This window comes from Thrips palmi, unplaced genomic scaffold (assembly GCF_012932325.1).
Source record: "Thrips palmi isolate BJ-2018 unplaced genomic scaffold, TpBJ-2018v1 HiC_scaffold_10, whole genome shotgun sequence".
NCBI lineage: Eukaryota > Metazoa > Arthropoda > Insecta > Thysanoptera > Thripidae > Thrips > Thrips palmi.
The window spans coordinates 7283322-7306391 of NW_023144621.1; the positions used below are offsets into that span (position 1 = coordinate 7283322).

Sequence of the window (23070 nt, forward strand, 5' to 3'; positions counted from 1 at the left end):
GAAAAGGACTTGGGCGATTCTCTGATTCAAAGAAACGAATTCAGCCTTGCATCTAGCGGCCAAGGTAGCGAGCGGGAAAGTGGGGTGGGGAGAGGAGGGAGAGGGGGGAGAGGGGCGCGGTGGAGAGGGCGGAGCAGGTGGCAGAGTCGGGAACTACTGACACGAAAAAGTAAATGTGAACCGACTGGTGTCGCGCAAGCACTGAGACTCGTGCGTTTTCAAAGACAAATCCGGATAAAATTGTGTTTTTTCTTCCGCGCCCTTTGTTTTCTCCTCCCGAGCGGAGACGGCGCCGCGCCGACTTCTGCCCAGCACACCTGTTGCACGTCACGCGGTTGGTACGAGTGGTATCATAGTAAACAAAGAGAAAAGTTGCAAGATTAAAAGACAATCACTCCGAGCCTGCAGCTGCAGCAGCCCACTTGAAACTCATTGAACTGCAGGCTTTCATCGAGCGAGGGCTGAATCTGAAATGATGGTCTGAAACCCTGCGCTCTCTCGTCCATCGCCGCCGACCAGCCGCGCGCCCGAAACGAAAAGGTAAGCAAGAGTCGCGCACCTGCGAACTCTCAGCGGAGTTGGCATGGAGTGCACTGATAAGCTTGAAATGGGCGGACCTTGAATTTACTTGTACGCTGACTGAGTTTTCTCGATTCCCTCCTCGTTCGGGAGTGGAAACGCGGCTCCGGCCCTTGTTCCTTGTTCGGCCGCGCGGACCGCGAGTCTCCTCGCGTAGGCGCGCGGGGCACCCATTCATCGTAAGGTGTGCGTTTGTTTGTAAACGAGGCGAAACAACAACAACCTGTTGAGGCTGGGCTGGAAACTCTTGCAGTGCGGGCCGTGCCGTCCTGCAGCACTCCGCGCTTGTCCCGTCCGGCGCGTGGTCTGTGAGGTTACGCGATTTGGGAGGAAAATGGTGCGTGATTTCGGGGTCGGGTCCGATGTGGCTAGGCGTGCGTGCGGACATAACCTCTCCGGTTCTTGCTTTGTTCTCCACCAACAAGTCGCAAGGCCTGCTGAGTCAACTGTTGGCTGCGTTGTTCTTCCGCTATTTGCTTCGCTGTGACTTAAAACGTTGGAGTTTTTTTGGCGTTGAGTTCCGACCACATGTTTTCCGCGAGCTACATGTGTGTAAACCTGTTCCTGTGTTCTGTGAGTGGTGATGGTAATAGTTTGTTATACTTTGATTCCAGAACATGTCTTCCACTTCCGAACATGATACAAGCTCTGAAACTATGATGGATCTCAGTTTTGATAAGTCCAATGAAAGTGGTGTAGAGTCGGGGGATGACATATCTGGTAGCAGTGCTCCTCTTGACGTTGATATTAAGCCAAAGGACCTCTCGGTGAAGTGTAACATAAAGCGGCTGAAACCCATCCCTCCACCGCTCAACTTGAGAAATGATGATCCCGAACCATCCAATGGGGTTTTAACCACCCTGAAGGAGTTTGCAATCATAGCCACAGGACCCCACAGCCCCCTAATTCAGAAAAACCTTCCATTCAGAAAAAGGTATTTGGTTGAATTTGTTTTTGTGGTTACTTACTCTTTGGTTAAGATATTTGACTAAGCCCTCCTTTTCTTTTCTCTCAGAGCCCACAGTGTGCCTGATGCTGTTGAAATCGCACCCATGTCTGCTCCTCCAACTGTTCTGAAATTCTCTCCTGCCTTATTCAAGCAAGAGCAATCTCCCGATGGTGGATCCAGTCCTCCTCTCAATTTATCACTGCCTCCTACTCCAAGAGAGAGCACAAGTCCTCTTGAAGCCTCTGCTGTTGTCTCATCCACCCGACCAGAAGTGGCATCTCCCTTGATCTCTAGTTCATCTCACCCTTCATCAGAGTCTCAGCACCAAAATTTGGCTCAGCAACCATTTTCTCGTCACCTCATTCCTCCTTGGAGTCCGTTTCTCCCTTCCCCGTCCATGATGTCTGGCCACTGGTTAAATGGGTCACCATCGGCACTACTCAGCCCTGCCCCGTCATCTTTAGGCAGTAGTCAGGAAGACCTGCGCCTCCCTGCCCCGCTGCCTCTTTCATCTGTATCAAATTTAGTCTATGAAAGTGATCCCTGGAGGCTTCCCTGGCCTTATCCTGTGTGGCACTGCTTCCAGATGGGTAAGTTAGCCATTTGTTCTGATAAGTCAATTTGCATCCCTTGGCATGGTTAAGATATCTGATGAATTTGATGTTCTCTTTCAGGAACTTTGTTACGCTTCTCCATTAACAACTCTGACATAGTGCTGCGTGCAGAGGAAGTTAATCAGTGCAACGAATTACAATATTACACTCCAGAGAGAGTGGGTCCACTCCTTGTTCAGTCCATTAGTCCCAAGGATACTGGTGTGGTAGACATAACATTTTCATGTGTTGCCCCTGGTCTGTCTGCTGATATAAAGCTTGTTGCCACTTGTTACTCTCACCATACGTTCTTGGTCATGGAAAAAGGTAAAAAGTTTTTCTTGATGTCTTTGCTTGTGTTCTGTTTCTTGTATTTCAAACTGTTGACACTTTCCTGTACTGTTCTCAGGTTGGTCAGCAGTGAGTCCTGAATTAGTCCTTCGGCAGTATGGCATCCAATGTCAGCTGCTGGAAAGTGGGGATTGCTGTCCACAGCCACCAAAGGTGCCGGCCGTGTCGTCACCTGGCATTTGTGAGAAGTTCAAAAGGTAAGATAATGAACAAAGCAATCATTCAAGTGTAGTTCATTTTAAAGGAGTGTCTTAAACTTTGTGTATATTATTTCAGGTTCAGCTTCTCACCTGAAGAATTGGGTTCACCCCTGCCTACTCCTAGTTCGTTGCTTCTGTCTCCGCCAAACACACCCACTATGAAAAGTCAGCATTCTCAACATGCATATCAGAAGGCAACCAATCAGGCTTCTCAGTCATCAAAAGCTGCCAAATCGAAGCAAAAAGCTGGTAACTGTCAGACAACAGAGAAACCCCCTAGAGCATCAACCAAAATTCCCTTGGATCCTGACAGGCCCAAGAGGCCTATGAATGCTTTCATGTTGTTTGCAAAACAACACCGATTGAAGTTGATCCGCATGCATCCTGGAAAGGATAACAGGTGTGTTTTTGATCTGGTTCTTATTGTGCTCGACTGTGCCAGAATAGGTTTAGGGAATAATTCAGTTCTTCTCTTTCTCAAATTATAGATTTGTTAGTGTGATTCTGGGAGAAGCATGGCGACAACTTCCTGCCGACGAAAAGGAAGTTTTCATTGCTGAGGCCAAGGCTTTGTCATCTGAGCGAAAGAGGCTTAATCCAGATTGCTGGAAGCGAAGAAAGACCCAACCACCAGGCGCTGGTCCGGTAGGTGCTATCAAGGCTGAAGCAAGTGATTAAAGAAAGACAATTTTAGATTTGTTGTTCTTTGTGTTACATTAGTAAGGTGCTGTGCAGCATAACAATGCTCTTTTCTTTTTCTTGTTTTTCTTTAAATTGATATTTATGATACCAGTTGTGTTTGTTGATCTGAGAGAGGAATAATGTTCCATATTTTAAGTGTAATCTTCAATGTGCCTCTTTTTAACTAATTTAAGTAGTGGAGTCATGATAGAACAATTAATCCAAATTTGATTTGCATTCTTTGTGATATTTGTCTGCAAGGCACATTCAATATCATCTCTTGCCAGATATTTTTTAATCAGTAAATCAGAACATCTGGAGGTTCTATGTTAAGGTGAAGCATGTGGTTTCTCACCTTAATTTTTTGTTTGTTTGACCTTAGTTATAAGATTTTTAAAACTACTTTGTTTCAATCTTTTTGGAAATTGTCCGTCCTGTTATAGATCGAAGAATTGAGTGGCTACAATCTATTTGAGTTGAGCAATTGCCATTGATCATTATGCCAGATGTCTTTCTTGTTAAGATTTGTTTGTCAGTCACTATCATGATCTAGTGATTCTTTTAAAACTGATATTTTTAACTGTGTGTATTTTAAGGAACTTTTAAAATATTTGACTCCAGAAAGACATTTTTGCTTCAGGAAGAGCCCAATGACGATATTGAAGGTGCTTCAAATTTTAGGTATTCTGAACTTCTACTTACTGTATGTGCTGAAACTTTTGTTTGGACAGCACAAGACCAAGATTGGTTGTTGCTCATTTGACTGTAATAAAATTTATGATGTTCAATGTTGAGGAGCTGCATTAGACCACATCATATTTGTTTTGATGTTAGGAACCAAGTTACCTTCAAAGTATACTCTACAGACTCTTTCTGTAACCTTTGTGCTGCCATACCTTCAGCATGTTCGGAATGTTGTTTCTTGTATGTACTTATAGGTACGTGGCCTCATTTGCCAGCAGTTTTTGTATCTCTTTAGTGGGCCTTGCTAGGTAGCAATTAAGCAAACTGGAGTATAGTGTAACGTGAACAAGTGAGATGAGGGTTATTTCCTTCAATGTGAATTTTGTATTAATTAAGTTCAGTATAATAGAGTGGTGCTCAATTGAGATCTCACTTAGTTTATTCAGCTGCAGCTGTGATGTTTTGAAAGGAAGGATGAAAGTTTGGTTCAACCTTTGGTACTGATCTAAAACTGTTAAATCTTAAGGTGCAGATATTTTATTTTTATTTGATCAAAAGTGTGCCATATAATATGGTGTTGTCATGATATTCTTTTCTAATTCTGCTCCTATTTCAAAATACATGCAAGAATCGCTCAGTCAATAGGGTAGTTTTAAGTGAGAAATTGTACAGGAGAAGTTCAGTACATATTGATTTGGTCTGGAACCAATGTGCTTGATGACATCAATACCTGAGAAGTGAATACCTACGTACTTAGGCCGTGTTCATGTTTTCAGATAAGGTTTATACCAGTGCAACTCATTGTTGATGCTTCCGGCTACTGGGCTGAAACCAAATCCATACCCTGCTGTTTAAATTGAGTATGTAACACATGCTAGCCCAAGCCTCCTCGTTACTCAAGAGTGCTTGGCTTCCAAGTTTTCAAATTAGTTTTAAAACTTGTTGAATGGTTTTCAGGGTATCATGTAGTGAAAAACATATTCTATAAATATTTTTATGTTTCTTTTTTTTTTAAATGTTTAAATTTTTTAAATAGTGTAGAAGGTCTAAGAAGTCTTTCAGGAAGAAATGAAATGAAATAAGGAAGTGTATATGTGATATAGAAAATGTGAATCCCTTCAATTAAGATGACATTAATTTTGTTATGTATTTTATCCCTACTTAAAGAAAAAACAAAACAATAAAAAACAGACAGATTGCTCATTGGAATGACACCTGTGACTTGTCAATCTTTGGCAGATGCTATTTAGTTTAGCATCAACTGTCCATATTTACGTAAATTAGGGAACATATTCTCATGTTACTGTAATTATATTTTTCTTGTATTACAATTTTATTATGAAACCTATTATGATGTATCTTTTCATTATTTACATCTTTCTTGAAGCCCTGGTGCTTCACAAGTGATTGCATTTAATTGTGAGATAATTGTTTTGTTTTTGTTTACTTTATAGAATGAGACTTTAAAAAGTGAAATTTCATTCAAGAATCAAGTAGTGTGTCTAGCTTTTCTTTTGGAAGATCTCAATTCCCTGTGGGGATTTTCAGTCAATGCCCATTTCTCCCACAGCAAAGAATGTCTTCGATCTCAGTATCTAGTTAAGCTCATCTTCATTAAGAAATCAGTCCTGAAATTCTGCTAAGGAAAGGATCAAAACTGTATCACCTAACATTTTTTGTTGTTCCTTCAGTTTACTTTAGTTCTACACATGACATTCTTCATGACGTTTCTCTCGATTTAGCTTTAAGTGGACAGATGTGAGCTTGTAAATTATGACAAATATCAAGACCTGCATTTTTTTCCCAAACTTCTAAGCAATCAAGTTAAGATTCTGTTTCATAAATTTTTAAGTTGGACAAGCATATGTGGAAATGGTTGAAAGCTTTTCATGGATAATTCACTACCTTCCTTTGCCTATCTCTCTTTGTAAGCACTGATTTGTGGAACATCTCAGTGAAGTTCTTGATCTCAAATGTCCAACTGAAATTTTTCAGACAAAACAAACGAATTCTTAATTATTGATTCTAATGTAATTTTTGTCACCAAGATGATATTTTGGGCCTTGTTCTTTTACCTTAGATTCACCGTTGTGTACCGATTTATTTATTTACCCATTTGCCGCTGATGGGATAATACTTGAGTTACAACATGGTTGGTAGTACTTTTGACAATCTATCATGAGCTAATGATGTAAAATAGATGAGTGAGGAGAAGGGTAACACCTTTGGAAACCTTACCACAACTTTGCTACCTATCTGCGAGTATACAGTAATTTTCATAAATCCACTTATTAAATTGTGTTCATTCTGAGGGAATGCTGTAGCGTGGAAGATGTTTGACAACCTGTGCCCTGCCATTGTCAGCCTTGATCTCTATATTTTGCACAAGATGCCACCTTTGTCTTTCATCAAGTTTTGCCTAAATGTAATATTTAATTTTGTTTTTCCTCTCTGCATGCAAGAGAATTGTAGATTATTCCATATTCTTATTTTCTTATTGAACGTTTTAAATTTCAACAACTTTTACTTATAAATAAATGTTGTCTTATGACCCAAGCAAATGTCTTGATTTTCTTTTACCTTGAGAAACCATTGCTTTGAGTGGCAAGTTGTTTCATTGGTACTCAGTACGGAATGGCATGAAAACTGTGACATGAAATCAACCATTCTTTGAAGGTTAACACACTACATAAGCTTTATTCATATGATGCACCACTTTGCCAAGACAATATCAGCAGAAGCAACAGAGAACTGCTACTAAGACACAAAGAGATACCTGCAGACCAGGTATTTTAAAATACAACTTGAACACAGAAGGGTGACTTAACGCTCTTATTCAGAGCATGGTAGACGAACAACATACTAATGCTAAGACTAGTTCAAGAACCACCTAACAGATCGAAATTTCTACCTGCCAATACCATTTCTCTTAAATTAAGTTCAATTCCTACCCACAATGATGTATATCAACAATGTTGCCAAAACAATGTCACAAGGAACATCCTTAAATCAGACCAAACTAGCTAGAGGTGAATGAATAATTTCCACAATCTAGAAGTATGCAAGAACTCTACGACTTCTCTACTAAATATTTTTAAAAAATGCACCCACAGAGTGCATGAAACATCAATTACCTGTACGACACAATCAATGCAGTGATTGCAAAGAAATAAGATTCATATTTTAATGTACTCTACAGAAATGTGCAGCTTAGCTTCCTTAGTTTTGGAACAGTTAAAAATGTGCACAGAAACGAATGCATGCACACTAGTCACTTAAATTAATAACACACATTATCAAGAAGATTCTTTCACCAATTAAGACCAGCAAAGTGCACAGTAAGGTAAGCAATCACTAATTAGGAAGTAACATCACATATATATCTTTACAGGAGATCCAGCCTCCTTTACTCACTACTGTAACAAAAACTATAACTTCTTTATGTTTCAAACTTTACTTAGGGGTAATAAGCTAAGATAGAACAAAACTGTTCCACCTATCAGTTAGAATTTCTTCTCATAGATGAAGACAGGGTAACACTTGGCACAATGGTTTAAAGAATTAGTACACTAAAGACATAATCAAGGTTCAAACATTCAAATTGCAGAAAAATTTAACAATTCTAAGGATACATTGTGTCTGTTAAGATACAATGCTCACACTCCTTGTATTATTTTGCACATAAAAAGCTCCATATACACAAACAAGTGTTAACGTAATTATACGCACGCCGGCATGCAAACAAATTTTATATAAATTAGTGAATACTTTCATATTACATATTCAATTGTTAGTTTCAATACATTGCACAAACACTAAAATATTCTTTATGAGAAAAATAAGTTTGGAAATAGACAAAATTTGCTGTGTAATTCACACTGAAAACTAATAACATTTTTTTTTAATGAAATTACTGCAGCTAAAATGTATTATTGTGGTAGATCACTTAAAACTTACTCATCAAATCTAAATTAAATTGCTTCAGAGCTGGAGGAAGCATTAAGCACCCAACAATGGCTCTCATCTAAAACGAATACTGATAAGATTCAATTCACTACGGACAGGTTTGTCCAGAAAACAATTCTCACCAACTGACTCAAAATTGTGCCAATTAAATGATAAATATCAATCAAATCCACATGGCATAAAACATCACAAAACCCACTGTTGAGAATACTCATCACATACATTGGACCAACATAGAATTTTAAATTACAGTTAAAGGGAGAAGAAATTTCCTCAACCCTTAACTGAAAAATTCAACACCATAGAAATCCTAATATTTCATTTACAATCAACAAACTGCATTCAATCAATGCTTAATGAAGCAAAAAACAATGGACGCAAAACTGGTATGACACCCTGTTTTGCTCTCACTGCACAAAACAACAAATCTCTTAACACTCCAAACAAATTGGCCAAAATGCCCTGTGTCGCCAGGTTCCAACCCATGCAACATACATCCCATCAAAGGCAGGACAGAGCAAATTACCAAATCTCATATCAACCTGTCAAGGTATGATAGAGAACAACAAATTTAATTCCAGCTTGATGCTAGTGCCACCTCAATGAGGTGGGTAAGGCGAATACACAACTTGAGGTGGAGGAAGTTGTGTGCCACCAGATGACGCATTCAAATCATAAAGCTGGTAATCAGATTCAGAGCAGGTGTCAAGGTCACACACTGGTATCTCAGAGATATCCAGCATCGATTGGCCAACCTGAAAAAGAAGTTATAAATTAAGAATTAAAAAGGTAAGGTTCAAAATTAGACAAGTCCATGCCTTATGCAGCAGTAACACACCTCAAACTCTTTTTCTGTCTGAATAACAGGCACAGCTGTTTGGCAAAAAGGTGGACCAGCCTGAACATCCACTAACCACTCTGCATCAAACGGGAACAAGAAAAAACACATTAGAGATGTGATCGATTTCTTATAGAAATGTTTGAATCACGGATCGAAGCCTTACCAGCCATGAAGAGATCATCATCTTCTGTAGTCAATGATGCCTCTCCAAGAGTGGTCATATCCTCAATGGATGTGTCATTCAATTCTTCACACAATAAGTTGGCCTTTGGAGAAGAAATTTCAGAGGACTCCGCCAGAATTTCATCCGCTCCCTCAACAGGTGACATGTTTGCGTGAGACATCATTAGGCATACTGAAAATTGAAAATCAATGTCATCATAAAAGTCTTCTCTAAAAGTAAACAAGCAAGGTATGAAAAAATTCAAGTGTGTCACGTACCAGCCAATGTAAGATCATCATCTTCTTCTGTCAAAAAGGATTCAAGCTGCATTCCTACTTCAGATTCAACAAGAGAGTTCTCAGAGACGCCAGACTTTGTTTTTGTTGCTTTACCATCAAAAATATTTGATTCACATGAATCTATGCTTGATCCTTCTGACTCCACAGAGGTCTCAGAAATGAACAGTTCAATTTTTGATGATTTGCAACCAAATATTTTAGATGCACATGAATCAATACTTAACACTTCAGTGCTCTCAGAAATGCTCGATTCATTTTTTACCAATTTACAATCATCTTTCTCTCCAGTCAAAAATGATTCAAGCTGAATCCCAACATCAGATTCAGTGAGAGAATTCTCAGAACTGCATGATTCAATTTTTGTTGTTTTCCCATCAAACATGTCAGATTCATATGAATCAATACTTAATCCCTCAGAGCTCGAATCAATGGCGTTTGATGCATTAATTCTTGAAATTCTATTCTCTTTAAATTCTGCAGAAGCATTGTGAAGTTTTTCTGCTCGTGTCTTGCCCCTTTTGCGAAGCTAGAAACAGCAAAAGTAAAAATGGTATCAGTCATCACACCCTCCCTTATCTCAGAAGAATTTTTTATTTGGTTCCAGGACTTTACTGAATTTTGATTTTGATACAATACCTCCTTGTAGGATTTATCAGCGTGTTGGCTACGGACATGCTGCAACAACTTTGCATTGGTAGCGTACTGCTTGTGGCACCAAGGGCAATGTTCTGCTTTCTTCGCAACAGTTCCAGCAAGTTGATCAAAAGAACCATTCCCTGTCTGTGTGAGAAATGAAATGTCATAGTTACAGCCTGCTAAAGTGACATGTGACAAGTGTGGTATTCACCAATAGATCCAAACAGACCTTGACAGCCCCAGGATGAAACTTCATGATGTGAGCCTTTCTCTTGGCATTGCTTTTGTACACCTGGAAAATTAATCATAGCTTAATATTTTATTACAGAACTAATCACAACATCATCAACATAAACTAATTTTTACCTTTTCACACAGATGACAGTAAAAATCTCTGGTGGTTTTCATGATAGGCAAATTGAGTTCAGGCACCTCATCAGGAGCAATATTAGGATGATACTTGGCAATATGGTTGACCAACATCCCTCGTCGTTTGAAACCCAGGAGGCACGGCTTGCATTTGAATAGGTATTGTTCATTCAGATCACGAAGTTTCCTTTCAATAGTCTTTTCTGTGGACTTCTTCCTATTCTGTAAATGCAAAATAAAATGAAAAATAAAACAGAAGCCAAAATAATCAATTCACAGCCACTCATCGCAATACATACATTTTTCTTATCATCTTCAGTTTCGGATGTATCATTTGGATTCTGAATTTCCCAGCTATGTAATCGTCTTATATGTTCCTTCAACTTGTCACTGCGTTTGAATTTTTTCTCACATCTCTCACAAGTATATTGCTTTTCATCAGAGTGCCTGGAATTAAAGGCAACATTTTGAATATACATTCAATAAATGACTGTCCACTGAGTCAGTCGATAGATGTTACTTACCTCAACATATGTTCTTCATACTTCTGTGCACTGGAGCAAAAGCGATCGCAAAGAGAACACTGAACACCAGCACTTTTGTGAATCTTTGTGATGTGCTTCCTGATGCTCATGTATCCAGAGTATACCTGTGGCATATAGGGTGCACAGTAAGCAATTGTCGTTGAGTTTAAAATGACTTTGGCAATTAAGAAAATAATTATTACTTACCTTGCGACAAAAAGGGCACGAAAAGGAGCCATTATCTGAGTGACTAGCAACATGTCTTTTCAACCCATCACGATTGCAGTGGGTCTCTTTGCAAATGGAACATTCCCACAGGGAGCCCTGACCTGGAAAACATGGCACACAATGAAAAACGTGAGAAACAGGCTACTTAACCGTCAGAATACATCTTTTCCCATTTTAAAAGAGGGTAAATTCACCGTTGTGAGTTCTCAGGTGACTTCCCAGAGCTGAATTGTTGAGAAATCGTTTGGAACAAATGTTGCATTGTTTTGGCTTGAACTCTTCCGAGCCATGGGCCCTCAGGTGGTTTTCAAGACGGTCTTTAGCAGCAAATCTCTTGTGACACGATGGACAACTATGTGGCTTGGTACACACGGGCATATTCGGGAACGAGATTCTGTCCCGAAAAAGCACCCGTGAAGAGAAACATGAATCTCCGATGCGATTTGACCTGGACCTGGTGGACGGGACGAGATCTAGCAGACGACACAGCTGCACGCAGGTTCAGATAAAAAAAAAACTCCCTAGCAACGCCCTAGCAACGGGCACGCTGGGCCACCATATACATAAACAAAAAACATAACCTTCGAAAGACCAATCTGTTCTTGCATAAAACTATCAAATTGGCCATGTTGCAGGTTTCAAATTTTGATTTCTGTTGATTCCGAGGTCCCCTGAGACCGAGTGAAGTGTCCCTGTGGTATGAGTCAAGAACGAGGCACTTCCTGGGCCCAGCGACGTTCTCGAGAGGAAGAACAATGCTCGCCTGCAGACTGGACCAGAAGCAGTGCCCTCGTAGAAGAGCTGCTCGAAACAGAAACCAGTGTCATTTCAGACCGAAATATGGCAATTTTGAAAGAGCAAAGACAGACTGGATCAATGATAGACCCTGCACTTATGAGTGATGTTCGGCACAATAAAGTGAGTAACCACTGTCTACGCACACCTCCAGTTTACTTCTTTCTTAACTTTTCAATATCTACTTCTTTGTTCTTTTGATTTCAGGACATTCGTTCGACTATAAGTTCTGGCAGGTCCCCACCGACTAATTCGGAAATTTTCATGGAAGCCAAGAGGTAATCAAAGTGCTTTTTGTATGTTTGGTTTATTCATTACAACTATAAGCTCACGTGTCAAACTTCTCATTTCCTTACAGAATGTTAAAAAGGGAAGAAAAGGCAAAGAAGATTATTACCATTCAGAATAAAATTGTTGATAATGAAGTTGATCGATTTCAGAATCACATTACAAGCTTGCGCAAAATGAATCAAAAACTTGAAAGACTTGCTTTTCCAGCCCCTAACTTGGCAAGAAGAAAGACGAGCAAGGGGCACCTCTTCCATGTACCTAGTTTGGTGCCCAGTGATGGTGCTTCTAAAATACACAGTTTGCAGAATAATCATCTCGACCATGATATATTATCAAAAACTAGTGGAAATGTCACTGTGATCAAACAAGATGATCACTGTAGACAACCCTCTGACCTGAGAAAAAAGTCAAGTTTAGCGATTTCTGGTCAAAAAATGGAGGAACATGATATACTTCAACACAATCCAGCTCTAGTCTACCAGTCTTCATCTGAAAGTCAAAATACAGTTTTTGAAAGAATTCATCAGAAGTATATTGAATCAGAAAGAAATCGTGTGTTGAAGGAAGGAGCAGCTTTTATTAGACACTCTAGTCCAGTTAATGACGGTGGTGGTCTTGTTACTCAACTAACAGCTACCAATGCTCCAAAATTTTTGCCAGTCGCAAAGGATCATGTTCATTTAGCGGAGTGGGTGGAAGATGCATCTTGTTCCAGTAATTTTAAGGAACCTGATATTCAGAAAACAGAAGTATGTATGGAAGAATGGACTTTGCCATCAAATGGATGTGAGATCAAGCAGGCTCCTAAAAGATTGACTGATGTTGAGAAATCAGAATTATCAACTAAAACTTTGCCGCATGCTGCCACTGCATTGAAGAAAGCTGAGCTAAATAAATTAGAAAGCATGAGTAAAATGTATGCCAAGTGGATGTCAAAAGTTTGTGTAACTCCAGGCACAAAGTACGAACACCTTGGTCCATGTAAAAGTAAAGTAGAACAGGACAAAGCCATAGGCCATAATTCTATCTCAAGGGAAGAGAAAATAATGCAAGTTTTGCATGCTATACAAAAGCAAAAGGATAACAAAACAAACGTCTCCATTGATATGCAAGCAGATAAGTCTCGTTTTTCCAAATCTGTTAATGATATCCGAGAAGAGAAAATTGAACCAGAGACAAAGTTCAGAAGAGCTATCAGCGGTTCTTACGAACATCGAATCAAAGCCCACAAAGATCTTATTTCGCATCAGAAAGCAAAATTGGAAGACCAGCAGAAGCAAATTGAGGAACTGAAATTGTCGCAACTCCGAATGGAAAATGAAAAGTCTCAAATGCAAGTTAAGAAAACATTGAATGAGGTAATGGATTCATGTAATCAAAAAGTGAAAGCTCAAGCAAAATCGCTGAAGTCCTCACTATCCCTAGCCGATTTATCTCCTGGAAATGATTTTGTACTTCGTATGGAACAGAGAGCTGTAGAACAGAAACAAAGAAAACTCATTACACAGGAACGCAGAAAACAGTTGGAGGAAGAGAGGAAAAGGAAGATGAAAGAAATGGAAGAAAGAAGGCGTCAAGAGGAGGAAGAACTTGCAAAGAAAAGGCATGATGAAGCAAGAGAGATGCGAAGAAGAGAGAGGGAGTTGAGAGATGAGACAAGGAGAGAGAGGGAGAAATTTATTGCTTTAGAAAGGAAAGCTGACCAATTTCTGAAAAACAAAAGGTTGAGATATGGTCTTTTAGGATTTAAAAAGCTTGTGAATCTAAGAAAAGAACAAGAGAATGTTGCTGTTGAATTTTATGACCGCAGTCTCTTGCGTTCTGCTCTAAGAGTATGGAGAAGAGAAGTTCATTTAAGACTTGAAGCCAAAATGGATTGTGCTGATAACTTCTTTGCCTCCAATCTTCTGCATCGCTGCTTTAATGCTTTCAGAATGGTAAAGCAAATTGTTCATGGATTCTTAATATGTTTAGTTAGCTTTTGAGTGTCTTAATATCTCTAGTTCTTTAATTATGTTTAATTTAGGCAGTACACGAGAGAATGAGACGTATGCAAGTAGCCATGGACATGCATGATCTTCACCTGCAAGAAAGATACTTCCATTTATGGCTCAAGTTTACCCATGAACAGCAAGAAATGGAAGCAGAAAAAATGGCCAAGGCTGATCTTTACTTCTCCAAGTTCGTATTACAACCAAAATTTCTTGATGTGTTAATAAAATTGAAAGAAAAACTTTAGAAGAAAACTCTAAACAATGGCATGTTTATTTTCCAGAGTATTACTGAGAAGGCACCTCCATCTCTGGAAAAAATATCCTGAGGTCGCACAGTTAGAAAGGGAAAAAGAGCGGCGCAAAATGATGTGGAGGAACAAAGTTCAACAGCTGCTGCCCGATTTCCGTCCTGTTTTAGCTTCTGATTGATGAGGTTTCATCTTAATTTTATGAGATGTGTACAAAGATGTATTGAGTTGTGAAATGACTTGCAAAGATTATTTTCAGTTACTTTCCACAAAGTAGCAGTATCAAATTTTCCCTAGTCATTAGTTATAAAAATATCTCACACAAGTTGAGTTTAATTATTTTGTTGTGTTTAATTGTTATTGACTATTATGAATATTGTTTACTGTGCCTTGTTATTTTTCTGAAAGTCTAGTCGCAAATGTGTCCACCCATGTGTATTGGCCTACCTGAAATAGTGGGAAGTGAGGACAAAAGAAATTTAAACTTTTTCTTTAATTTTTTCCCATATGGATAATTTAATTTTCTGTTCATTAAAAATAATTAAAATGGCATTTTTAACTTCAAACACATGTTTCTGAAAACTCATAGTCTGATTGCACCTGAAATGAGATAAGTGTTTATTGTGTTTTAGACCAATCGATGTTTAAGAAAGTTTAAGAACTACAGTAATATAAATTAGGATTGATAATGTCTTACCTTTATTCCAAGAGAAGGACCATGGAGACTTAAGTGGTTTATCGTCAGTCTGTGATAAACTGTTGAAGCTCTGTCTGCCTTGGTTCTTCAAGCTGAGTTTGTTGTATCTAAAAAGTTTCTCGGGATGGTTCTGGTATTGGCTCGGCCGCTGACGAACTGTGAAACAATTAAAAATAAATCGTCATTCTGAGAATTGTTTCTCTGTAGAGAAATTGCCATGTCGTTAGAGGAAAATGTCCCCGGAAGCAAAATGTCAGTCTCAGAGAGACATCTGGGCCTGTCCGGGATTTGAACCCGGGACCTCTCGCACCCGAAGCGAGAATCATACCCCTAGACCAACAGGCCATGCTGAAGGCCACCGTAAGACGCGCACTTGAATCCCTGGCTGTACAGTGGTGGTGGGGGAAGGAGTGGTGGGGGCGCGATGCGCGCGCAGCCGCGGCGAGGTGGAGCGGTGATGCGGCTCGCCTCCGCGCGGCCAGGGAGGGACAGAAAGTAGTGCACGGTACACTGGTACAGGGCGAGGCGAATGGGAGATGGGATGGGAAGTTGCTTGCAGGTAGACACTGACTTGACAGAGACACTCTGGCCCGTTGCTTTGCAGCCTTTGGGGCTTCCCTACGCTTCCCTACCAGGCACGCACGTCCCCGATGCCGGGCTGCACTCCAAGCCGGGGCCGCACATGGTGGTGGCGGGGATGGACACGCTCTTGCAGTTCTCCGTTTGGCCTGCGACACAAAACGACAGCCGTGAGCTCTCTTCAGATGAATGGGCCCACTCGCCCGCTCCAGGCGGCCCAAACCGGACGTCTTGTGGTTAACCAGGGGGAATGCGCGCGAGCATTCAAACATTTTTCCCGGTGTGCGCACCTAGAACTTGAACGTTGTCGTGCTGCACACTGATGCTTCCGATGCTCCTCACGACCGGCTGCGTGCGGCCCAGCTCCACGCCCGCGGCCGCCACCAACACGAGCAGGAGCCACGCATCCTCCATCTTCAACAACAAACTTTTACACTGAAAAACAACAACAGCATTTACACTGGAAAACAACAACAACACCTCCAGTGAAAAAACAGGAAAAACACATCCTCTGTAAAATCAGCCACTACACTTCCACTGAAATCCGCCTGCTACACTTCCACTGGAAAACGACAGCTCTTGCGTAGAACAAAAACAACAGTTCCACTGAAAACAACACTACTTCCACTGAAAAATAACAGGTCCGTTTCCATTGATTCAACAACACTTTCACTGAAAAACGAAACAACGGCACCTCCACTGGAAAACAACAACAACAACACCTTGGCGAGAGCGTCCTCCGCGACGACGCGCGCGTCCTGGGGAAGGCTTGGCGCTGGCTGGCGCTTCTCAAACTTCACACCGGCGCTTCAGACCGCCGACTGGTGTGGTGTGTGCTCTCGCGCGGCGGCGCCACGCCGAACGGCCGCCGGTGCCGCGGCCCCCTAGGTCCTCGCGCTTCGCGCCGCCGGGCCTCTTGTCGTTGTTGTTTTCGTTTTTGTTGTCGTCCATCGCGCGCAATTATTCGAACGGGGCGCGCCGGCGGAGGATGGCCCAAGGGCTTATCTCGCCACTTTGCGGGCCGACAAAGGGATAGGGCGGTCGCTCTGTGTCCCTCGGACTTCGAAGGGGCGCACTGTGCGTCGCTGTGCGTGCGAGAGAGACGGAGCGACTCCACCACCACTGTACGGCGAGCGCGCTCGTTCGGCCAGATCGCGGGGCGCAGTGGGCCAGAAGACCGGTGGAAGCGGCCAAAATTCTAGATGCGTTTTGAGCTCCAGAGTCGCTAAATGGGACTCAAACTGAGCGTGTGACCCCATCAATGGATTCCTCGTTCGGAGAGCAATCCATTGGTGGTGTCACGCGTTTGTTTCGAGACCCATTCAGCGACTCTGAAGCTCAAAACCGTCCGGAATTTTGACCGTCTCCACCGGTCTTCTGGCCCACTGTGGGAGGGTCTTGGGGGCGTGAGCGTTATCTGAGCCTGCGAGGCGTGAGTACCACACTGGAAGAGTACGGCGGGGAGGTTTTTCGGTTTTTCTATGCGTCTGGTAAAGAACGTAAAGTTATCGTGAAGAAAAGAAAACCTGACCAAACTGGGGCAGCGCCGCGCACCGTGTCTTGGGAATGTTTCCGTTTTTAATTGTTGTTGCTGCTGATGTTGTTGCTGAACGCAGTCGGATATGGCTGCGCCCATTTCCATGCCCTCGTTCAGAAAGAGGCCGTTTTGTTGTTATCTGCCGCCCTGCGTGTGTGTGTCCAGTCCAGTGCATTTGCTGCCTGAAAAATGTTTCCGAGTGGTGCCGACGGCTGCACACAGAGACACACAGCACACACACACACACACGCGCGCGCGCGCATGCGTTTGTGTGTGCGGCTGGAATCCATGTGTGCGTGTCCATCCATGCGCAACCAGACAACGGCAGCTCCCCGGACTATTTTTCTCTTTTTTCCCACTTGGACAATAATTGACAAGCTGACGCGGCAACGCATCGATGCGCTTGCGGGCATTGCGGGCGGAGCACTGCTTTCGTCGCTCCGTCTCTCTCACACCTATGCGGGACGCCCCGTGAGTGCGAGAGAGACAGGGCGATGAAATTCGAGGCTCTCTACGAAAGCGGTGCCCGGAATCAGCCAGCAGGTCCAGCCCGGCCGGGAGCAGTGGCGGATCCAGAGCCGGCCTGAAAGGGAAAAGTAGCACTTTTTGCCTACTTTCAGGGACAAAGTGTTGCTCTTTGCCTACCTCTAAGGCTGCTATTGGCTGCTACCAAGCGGTCAAAGGGCGGAAGGGGGGAAGGGGTTGACCTTTTGCCCCTTCCCCTGGATCCGCGCTTGGCCGAGAGTCGTTTCCATCGCTGCATCTCTCTCGTACCTATAGGGAAGTCCCACGAGTGCGAGAGAGACTGAGCGACGAAAACGACTCTCCGTCTGCTGGATCCTGGTTCCGAACCCGCGCCCGGGCGGCCGGGTCACTTCCTTCCTGTGTGCCTGCGGAGGAGGCTCGCGCGTGGCGACCAGCGGAAACGACTCGAGCAAGCTCGCGCTTCGCGCTTGTTGCTTCGCGAAGTGACATACTACCGCTTCGAGAGAACAAGTTGGTCCGTCCCGTCCAAGGCTAGCCAAGGCCGGGGCTCCGGCGGCTCTGCGGACTCATTCCGAGAGTCGTTTACGTCGCTCTGTCTCTCTCGCACTCGTGGGGCGTCGCCTGTAGGTGCGAGAGGGACAGAGCGACGCTCGGAATCAGGGAATCAGTGTGCTGGCGGAGAGCAAGCTGGGCTCCGCCCGCCCCGCGGACGGGCGGGTACCAATGGGATGGGACTCCTCTTCTGCCTCCAGAGTGATTTCGAAAGTCATTTTCGTCGCTCTGTCCCTCCCGCACCCATGGGGGACGCCCCATGAGTGCGAGGGAGACAGAGCGACGAATACGACTCTCGGAATCTCCTACAGTCCGCCAGGAAGCTGGCGCCGTACTCGAGACGAAGCGTGTACACGCGTGTATAGCACCGCGGAACACCAATTGTATTTATTGCCAAATTGCAGAAGCCGCGGCGCCATCATTCCTTGTCGGACTGCGAGATTTACTCCTCTCCCCCTCCCTCTCTCTCTCCACACACACACACACAGACACACGCGCACACACTTACGAGCAAACACTCGCGGTTTGCCCAGGGCTTCGCGCGTCGTGGCGGAGGGGGAAGTCCGTGCCGGGCTTTGGTCACACCGCCGCCACTTCGTTTCACAGATTCTCAAAGGAAAACACTGCGGCCAGGCTTGTTCTCTTTCTTTATTGATGCGTGTTTTCGTTTTGGTTCGTACATAGTAGCAGCAAGCAGTGTTCCGTTGTTGATTGCGTTGCCGGACTTATCTCCACGCCGTCACGGGAAAGAATAAAAGCAGAAAGGAATTGACCTCCCGAACACAGGCTGTTCCACGAACCCACTCCTTTTCCTCAGTCGTACACTGTTAGCACGGGGCTCGATTTTTCGGGCGGGGAGAAATAAGATCGAACTGCTTACACCCAGCCCGAGTTTCGACGTAGTACAGCGGGCCAGCGAAGACCGTGGGGGAGGGGGGGGGGTCAAAATCACAGACGCGTTTTGAACTCCAGAGTCGCTAAATGGGACTCGAACCGAACGTGGTACCCCACCAATGGATTCCTCGTTCGGAGAGCAATCCATTGGTGGGGTCTCACGTTCGGTTCGAGTCCTGTTTAGCGACTCTGGAGTTCAAAACGCGTCCAGAGTTTTGACCGCCTCCACCGGTCTTCTGGTCCACAGTTCGTAATTCGGTACCCACATAATTCGAAAATCGAGTCGAACGTGGTTCCATCTCACCCCATGCTCACCCCAATCTCATTTTCAACCCGCTACAAACAGTGTGTACACAATGACATTGAATCTAAATTTAATTCGGCGTGCGCTGTGCCGCTGTGCGGTGCCGCCATGGACTAGGGCCTTGGCTTCTTGAAGGGACTGCACAGCCGGGGCGGGCAAGGCCGGTGCACGGGCAGGCCGTGGAAGGCGGGCCCCGTGTCCACCATGGTCTTGACGGGCACCCCCGTGCCGTAGTGCGCGCTCTCGGGGCAGTACATGGCGGGCACGGCGAGCAGCTCGGACAGCGTGTTGGCGTACAGCGCCACGGGGTACTCGACGCCGCCAGTGCCCCAGCGGTGCGACACGAAGTCGTCCAGCGGCAGCCGGAACGACGCCTGCTGCTCGCTCTGCAGGCCCCTGCGGACGAGACGTTTCGTCGCTCTGTCTCTCTCGCACACTTATGGGACGCCCGATGAGTGCGACAGAGACAGAGCGACGCACAGTGGGCCAGAGCACCGGTGGAGGCGGCCAAAATTCTAAACGCGTTTTGAGCTCCCGAGTCGCTAAATGGGACTCGAACCGAACGTGTGACCCCACCAAAGGATTGCTCTCCGAACGAGGAATCCATTGGTGGCATCACACGTTCGGTTCGAGTCCTGTTTAGCGACTCGGGAGCTCAAAACGCGTTTAGAATTTTGGCCGCCTCCACCGGTGCTCCGGCCTTCTGTGCGACGTACTTGTTGGGCACGGCGGGCACCCTGGTGGGCAGGCGGCGGTGCACGGCGCGGTGGGCGAACTGCTCCTTGTCGTAGACGGGGTCGGGGTCGGAGCGCGTGGACAGCAGCGAGCTGACGCGCACCGAGTCGCGCGGCCCGTAGCCCCAGCCCTGGGCGCGGTGGTAGCCCTCCGCGTCCCAGTACGTCATCACGTTCTTCTGGCCCACCTGCAGCACACAGCGCGCGGAGGGTCACAGTCGACTGATCCTGCAAGAACCGTGTTCGTCGCTGTCTCTCTCGCACCAACTCATGGGGCGTTGCGTGTTGGTGCGAGAGAGACAGAGTGACACAGACGAGTCTCGGAGTCCTGCTTTGCTTGTTCTGCGGTGGAGGTGGAAGACGCTGGCGATGGTTGGCGCTGCACCCTTAAAATCTTGTAGTCAAAATTCTCCGTATTCGATCCGTATTGCAGTGAAAAATTCTCCACATAATGGTGAAAGTTCTCCAGATTATTGAAAAAATTCATCACATAGAGGTGCACCTGACTTTGCAACTTACCTCTGAAAATCATTGTACACCATAGATATTGTATCGAATTTCTTTTGTAAGAATGGACTAAATCTCCACCTTGATTTCTTTGGTGCAGTCTTTTACTGCGATATATGTATTTACTTGGAATGGCGGCTGGCCTACCTGGTCGCTCTGCTGGCGCTCCGTGTGCGGGTGGTAGTCCATGGCCGACGTGGACACCATGGGGTCCAGCAGGCGCACGAAGCCGCCGCCCTCCGGCGGCACCAGCGGCTGCACCGAGAGCCCATCGCTGCGAACCTGAGTCCCAAAATACAAGCACTGGTTCGAGAATGGGTCATGTTGTCGTTGGCGGGAAACAGAGCATATCGAGATATCGAACTAAATGAGCATCGAGATATCAAACAAAGTGAATTTTGAGATATGGAACAAAGTGAATGTTGACATATTGAACAAAGTGAATGTCGAGATATTGATCAAAGTGAATGATGAGGTTTCGAACAAGGTGAACGAGATATCGAACCGGGCACTCGACGTCGGGCGAGAGGTCGACGAGCTTCCCCAGCGTGGGGATGACGTCATTCCGCAGGTACGTCGAGTTGGTGACGGAAGCGGCCGGACAGGTGTCGACGCTGCTGTTGTGCGGCCGGTGCTTTATCTGAAACAAGGAGTCGTTCTCCGCGTAAATAGACGACGTCAAAACGCCCACAATACTAAAACGACGAGTTACAGTGTCGCGTACGTGCTCGTCGAACTTGCGCGCCAGGGTCATGCGGCCGGCGCTGATGTAGTTGCCGGCGAAGGTGGCGGGGTCCTTGGTGGGCTCCTTGAGGTCGTGGGCCAGGCCCGTGGTGGTCAAGTGCTGGTCCCAAGTCACGGCAGCGTCGCGCGTCGCCAGGTGGCATGGCAGTGGCCTCCGCACGCGCTGCAGCAGGCAAACGTGGTCGTCGTCATCGAGGCCGTCAACAAAAACGTCACCGAGGTCGACAACGAGGACGTCAACAGGCACCGACCCAGGATTTTTCCAAGGAGGGGAGAGAGTAGCGCTTCTGCCTACTTGCAGGAAAAGTATCCAAGGAGGAGGTAACAAAACCGTCTTTACGCCCCTCCTCCTGGATCCGCTCCAGGACATCGTCACCGAGGCCGTCACCGAGGCCGTCACCGAGGCCGCGCGCGTACTCACGTCGTAGCGCTCGCTGATGGGGTGGATCTGGTACAGCCCCACGCCGGAGGACGTCTTGTAGGCGTCGATGTTGGCCAGCGGCTTCTGGCACAGCCACTGGTAGTCGCCGCCGAAACCGCATGGCGCGTACTCCTTCGGGGGCGGCTTCGGGGGCGGGCATAGGGGCAGCCTGCGGGAGGGTGCCAGCAGTTGGATCCATGCTTCCGTCACTCCCGCACCCAACGGAACGGTCCATGAGTGCGAGAGAGACGGAGCGACGGCTGCGGAATCAAACGGCAGGGCACACCGGTTTGAGCAGAGTGTTCGCAACGGGGTATAGCAAACAGCAAACCTGTACACTCCCATGGTGGTTTTTGCAGGACGCGACGCGGCGAGAGCGCCCCCGCCCGCCGCTCAGTCCTCAGTCCGCTCTCTGGGGCCGGGGCCCTGTCTGGGCCCTGCCGGGGTGGCGGCCGGGGGCGGCGGCGGGGGCAGCCAGGGGCGCGCTGGGGGCGCACCGCGCGGCGCCGGCGCGACGCCGAGGTTGCCACAGCGACGACGCACTGTTTTCTGTGGGCTGATTCCGAGAGTCGTTTTCGTCGCTCCGTCTCTCTCGCACCTGTCGAGGACGCCCTATAAGAGGGAGAGAGACAGAGCGTCGAAACGGTTCCTCGGAACCAGCCTTGCTGCTTCTTGGCCCATAGGGAAGAACAGGGGCAGCTGAACCCACCCTCCCCAGGGAAAGCCCAACCGGTGTTGCCAAACTTGGCCCGCGAGTTTTGGTGCGCATTTTTCCGACTTTCCTCTGCGCAGTTGGCTGTGACTGCGAGGCTCTGAGAGGATGGGTGGGTGGATGGATGGCCTGGCGGGTCAACAATAAAAGCTGCGAATGGAGGAATGGAGGGAGCGCTCTGGGAATAGAGGGAGCAACTAGAGCAACAGTGGGCCATGGCGGCATGGCATGGCTATGGGCATGCCAGCGGACTTAATCCGAGAGTCGTTTTCGTCGCTCTGTCTCTCTCGCACCTACAGGGCACGCCCCATGAGTGCGAGAGAGACGGTAGGGGAGTGCCGGATCGCGTGCCTGCAGTTGGCGCGGCCCAAAGCGGTCACGTCCATCACCGTGTCGGCGTCCTGGGGAAGCGCGCGCGGGGGAGAGGCGAGGCACATCCCCGCAAGACCCCCGCAGCCATAGGGGTTGACGCGACAGTGGGGCCCCGCCCCGGGGGGCACGGGGGCACGGGA

The 23070-nt window shown here is 45.8% G+C and overlaps 5 protein-coding genes and 1 non-coding gene across 9 annotated transcripts; 2 read left to right on the forward strand and 4 right to left on the reverse strand.

The window, feature by feature from the left end:
- Positions 1-341: 341 nt before the first annotated feature.
- LOC117647233 (HMG box-containing protein 1-like) lies at positions 342-6593 on the forward strand. Of its 2 annotated transcripts, none has more exons than XM_034388897.1 (7): positions 342-540; positions 1194-1513; positions 1595-2118; positions 2203-2448; positions 2531-2669; positions 2749-3072; positions 3161-6593. In XM_034388897.1, exons 2-7 carry the CDS (start codon positions 1197-1199, stop codon positions 3348-3350), a joined length of 1740 nt encoding a protein of 579 aa, XP_034244788.1. In that variant the 5' UTR covers positions 342-540; positions 1194-1196; the 3' UTR covers positions 3351-6593. The 2 variants fall into 2 exon arrangements, with proteins under 2 accessions (XP_034244788.1, XP_034244778.1); XM_034388887.1 differs by lacking the exon at positions 342-540 and adding an exon at positions 640-916.
- A 121-nt stretch (positions 6594-6714) lies between these two features.
- Positions 6715-11556, reverse strand: LOC117647226 (zinc finger protein 665-like). Its single transcript, XM_034388874.1, has 11 exons — positions 11258-11556; positions 11043-11164; positions 10836-10960; positions 10611-10758; positions 10309-10533; positions 10172-10234; positions 9943-10086; positions 9286-9832; positions 9008-9199; positions 8842-8921; positions 6715-8758 (listed from the first exon to the last, which is right to left on the reverse strand). Exons 1-11 carry the CDS (start codon positions 11439-11441, stop codon positions 8603-8605), a joined length of 1986 nt encoding a protein of 661 aa, XP_034244765.1. The 5' UTR covers positions 11442-11556; the 3' UTR covers positions 6715-8602.
- On the forward strand, positions 11175-14736 carry LOC117647207 (uncharacterized protein F23F12.8). Of its 3 annotated transcripts, none has more exons than XM_034388855.1 (6): positions 11175-11192; positions 11699-11981; positions 12066-12136; positions 12217-14086; positions 14176-14330; positions 14425-14572. In XM_034388855.1, exons 2-6 carry the CDS (start codon positions 11763-11765, stop codon positions 14570-14572), a joined length of 2463 nt encoding a protein of 820 aa, XP_034244746.1. In that variant the 5' UTR covers positions 11175-11192; positions 11699-11762. The 3 variants fall into 3 exon arrangements, with proteins under 3 accessions (XP_034244746.1, XP_034244737.1, XP_034244754.1); XM_034388846.1 differs by lacking the exon at positions 11175-11192 and adding an exon at positions 11447-11562; XM_034388863.1 differs by lacking the exon at positions 11175-11192 and having other exon boundaries at positions 11587-11981; positions 14425-14736.
- Positions 14737-14882: 146 nt separating this feature from the next.
- On the reverse strand, positions 14883-17869 carry LOC117647238. The gene is made up of 5 exons (XM_034388913.1): positions 17850-17869; positions 15958-16081; positions 15721-15816; positions 15089-15244; positions 14883-14991 (listed from the first exon to the last, which is right to left on the reverse strand). The coding sequence occupies exons 2-5, from the start codon at positions 16079-16081 to the stop codon at positions 14975-14977; spliced, it is 393 nt and encodes a 130-aa protein (XP_034244804.1). The 5' UTR covers positions 17850-17869; the 3' UTR covers positions 14883-14974.
- Trnap-cgg lies at positions 15362-15433 on the reverse strand. The gene has a single exon. It is a non-coding gene; the product is annotated as a tRNA-Pro (tRNA).
- A 1684-nt stretch (positions 17870-19553) lies between the features above and the next one.
- Positions 19554-22264, reverse strand: LOC117654552. Its single transcript, XM_034401266.1, has 7 exons — positions 22178-22264; positions 21847-22015; positions 21406-21588; positions 21187-21321; positions 20829-20963; positions 20157-20362; positions 19554-19836 (listed from the first exon to the last, which is right to left on the reverse strand). The coding sequence occupies exons 1-7, from the start codon at positions 22189-22191 to the stop codon at positions 19554-19556; spliced, it is 1125 nt and encodes a 374-aa protein (XP_034257157.1). The 5' UTR covers positions 22192-22264.
- Between the last annotated feature and the right edge of the window lie 806 nt (positions 22265-23070).

Excerpts from the sequence above, each read along its gene's own strand:
- LOC117647233 (XM_034388887.1), top strand. Across the intron at positions 1,514-1,594 it reads AACCTTCCATTCAGAAAAAG|AGCCCACAGTGTGCCTGATG; the intron begins GTATTTGGTTGA and ends CTTTTCTCTCAG. Across the intron at positions 2,670-2,748 it reads ATTTGTGAGAAGTTCAAAAG|GTTCAGCTTCTCACCTGAAG; the intron begins GTAAGATAATGA and ends ATATTATTTCAG.
- LOC117647226 (XM_034388874.1), bottom strand. The coding sequence starts at position 11,441 with ATGCCCGTGTGTACCAAGCCACATAGTTGTCCATCGTGTCACAAGAGA. Across the intron at positions 10,087-10,171 it reads TTCATCCTGGGGCTGTCAAG|ACAGGGAATGGTTCTTTTGA; the intron begins GTCTGTTTGGAT and ends TTTCTCACACAG. Across the intron at positions 9,833-9,942 it reads CTGATAAATCCTACAAGGAG|CTTCGCAAAAGGGGCAAGAC; the intron begins GTATTGTATCAA and ends TGCTGTTTCTAG.
- LOC117647238 (XM_034388913.1), bottom strand. The coding sequence starts at position 16,081 with ATGGAGGATGCGTGGCTCCTGCTCGTGTTGGTGGCGGCCGCGGGCGTG. Across the intron at positions 15,817-15,957 it reads CGACAACGTTCAAGTTCTAG|GCCAAACGGAGAACTGCAAG; the intron begins GTGCGCACACCG and ends TTTGTGTCGCAG. Across the intron at positions 15,245-15,720 it reads ATCGGGGACGTGCGTGCCTG|TTCGTCAGCGGCCGAGCCAA; the intron begins GTAGGGAAGCGT and ends ATTGTTTCACAG.
- LOC117647207 (XM_034388855.1), top strand. The coding sequence starts at position 11,763 with ATGAGTCAAGAACGAGGCACTTCCTGGGCCCAGCGACGTTCTCGAGAG. Across the intron at positions 11,982-12,065 it reads GTGATGTTCGGCACAATAAA|GACATTCGTTCGACTATAAG; the intron begins GTGAGTAACCAC and ends TTTTGATTTCAG. Across the intron at positions 14,331-14,424 it reads GCTGATCTTTACTTCTCCAA|AGTATTACTGAGAAGGCACC; the intron begins GTTCGTATTACA and ends TTTATTTTCCAG.
- LOC117654552 (XM_034401266.1), bottom strand. Across the intron at positions 21,589-21,846 it reads CCATCAGCGAGCGCTACGAC|CGCGTGCGGAGGCCACTGCC; the intron begins GTGAGTACGCGC and ends TGCCTGCTGCAG. Across the intron at positions 19,837-20,156 it reads GTGCCCGCCGTGCCCAACAA|GGGCCTGCAGAGCGAGCAGC; the intron begins GTACGTCGCACA and ends TCTCGTCCGCAG.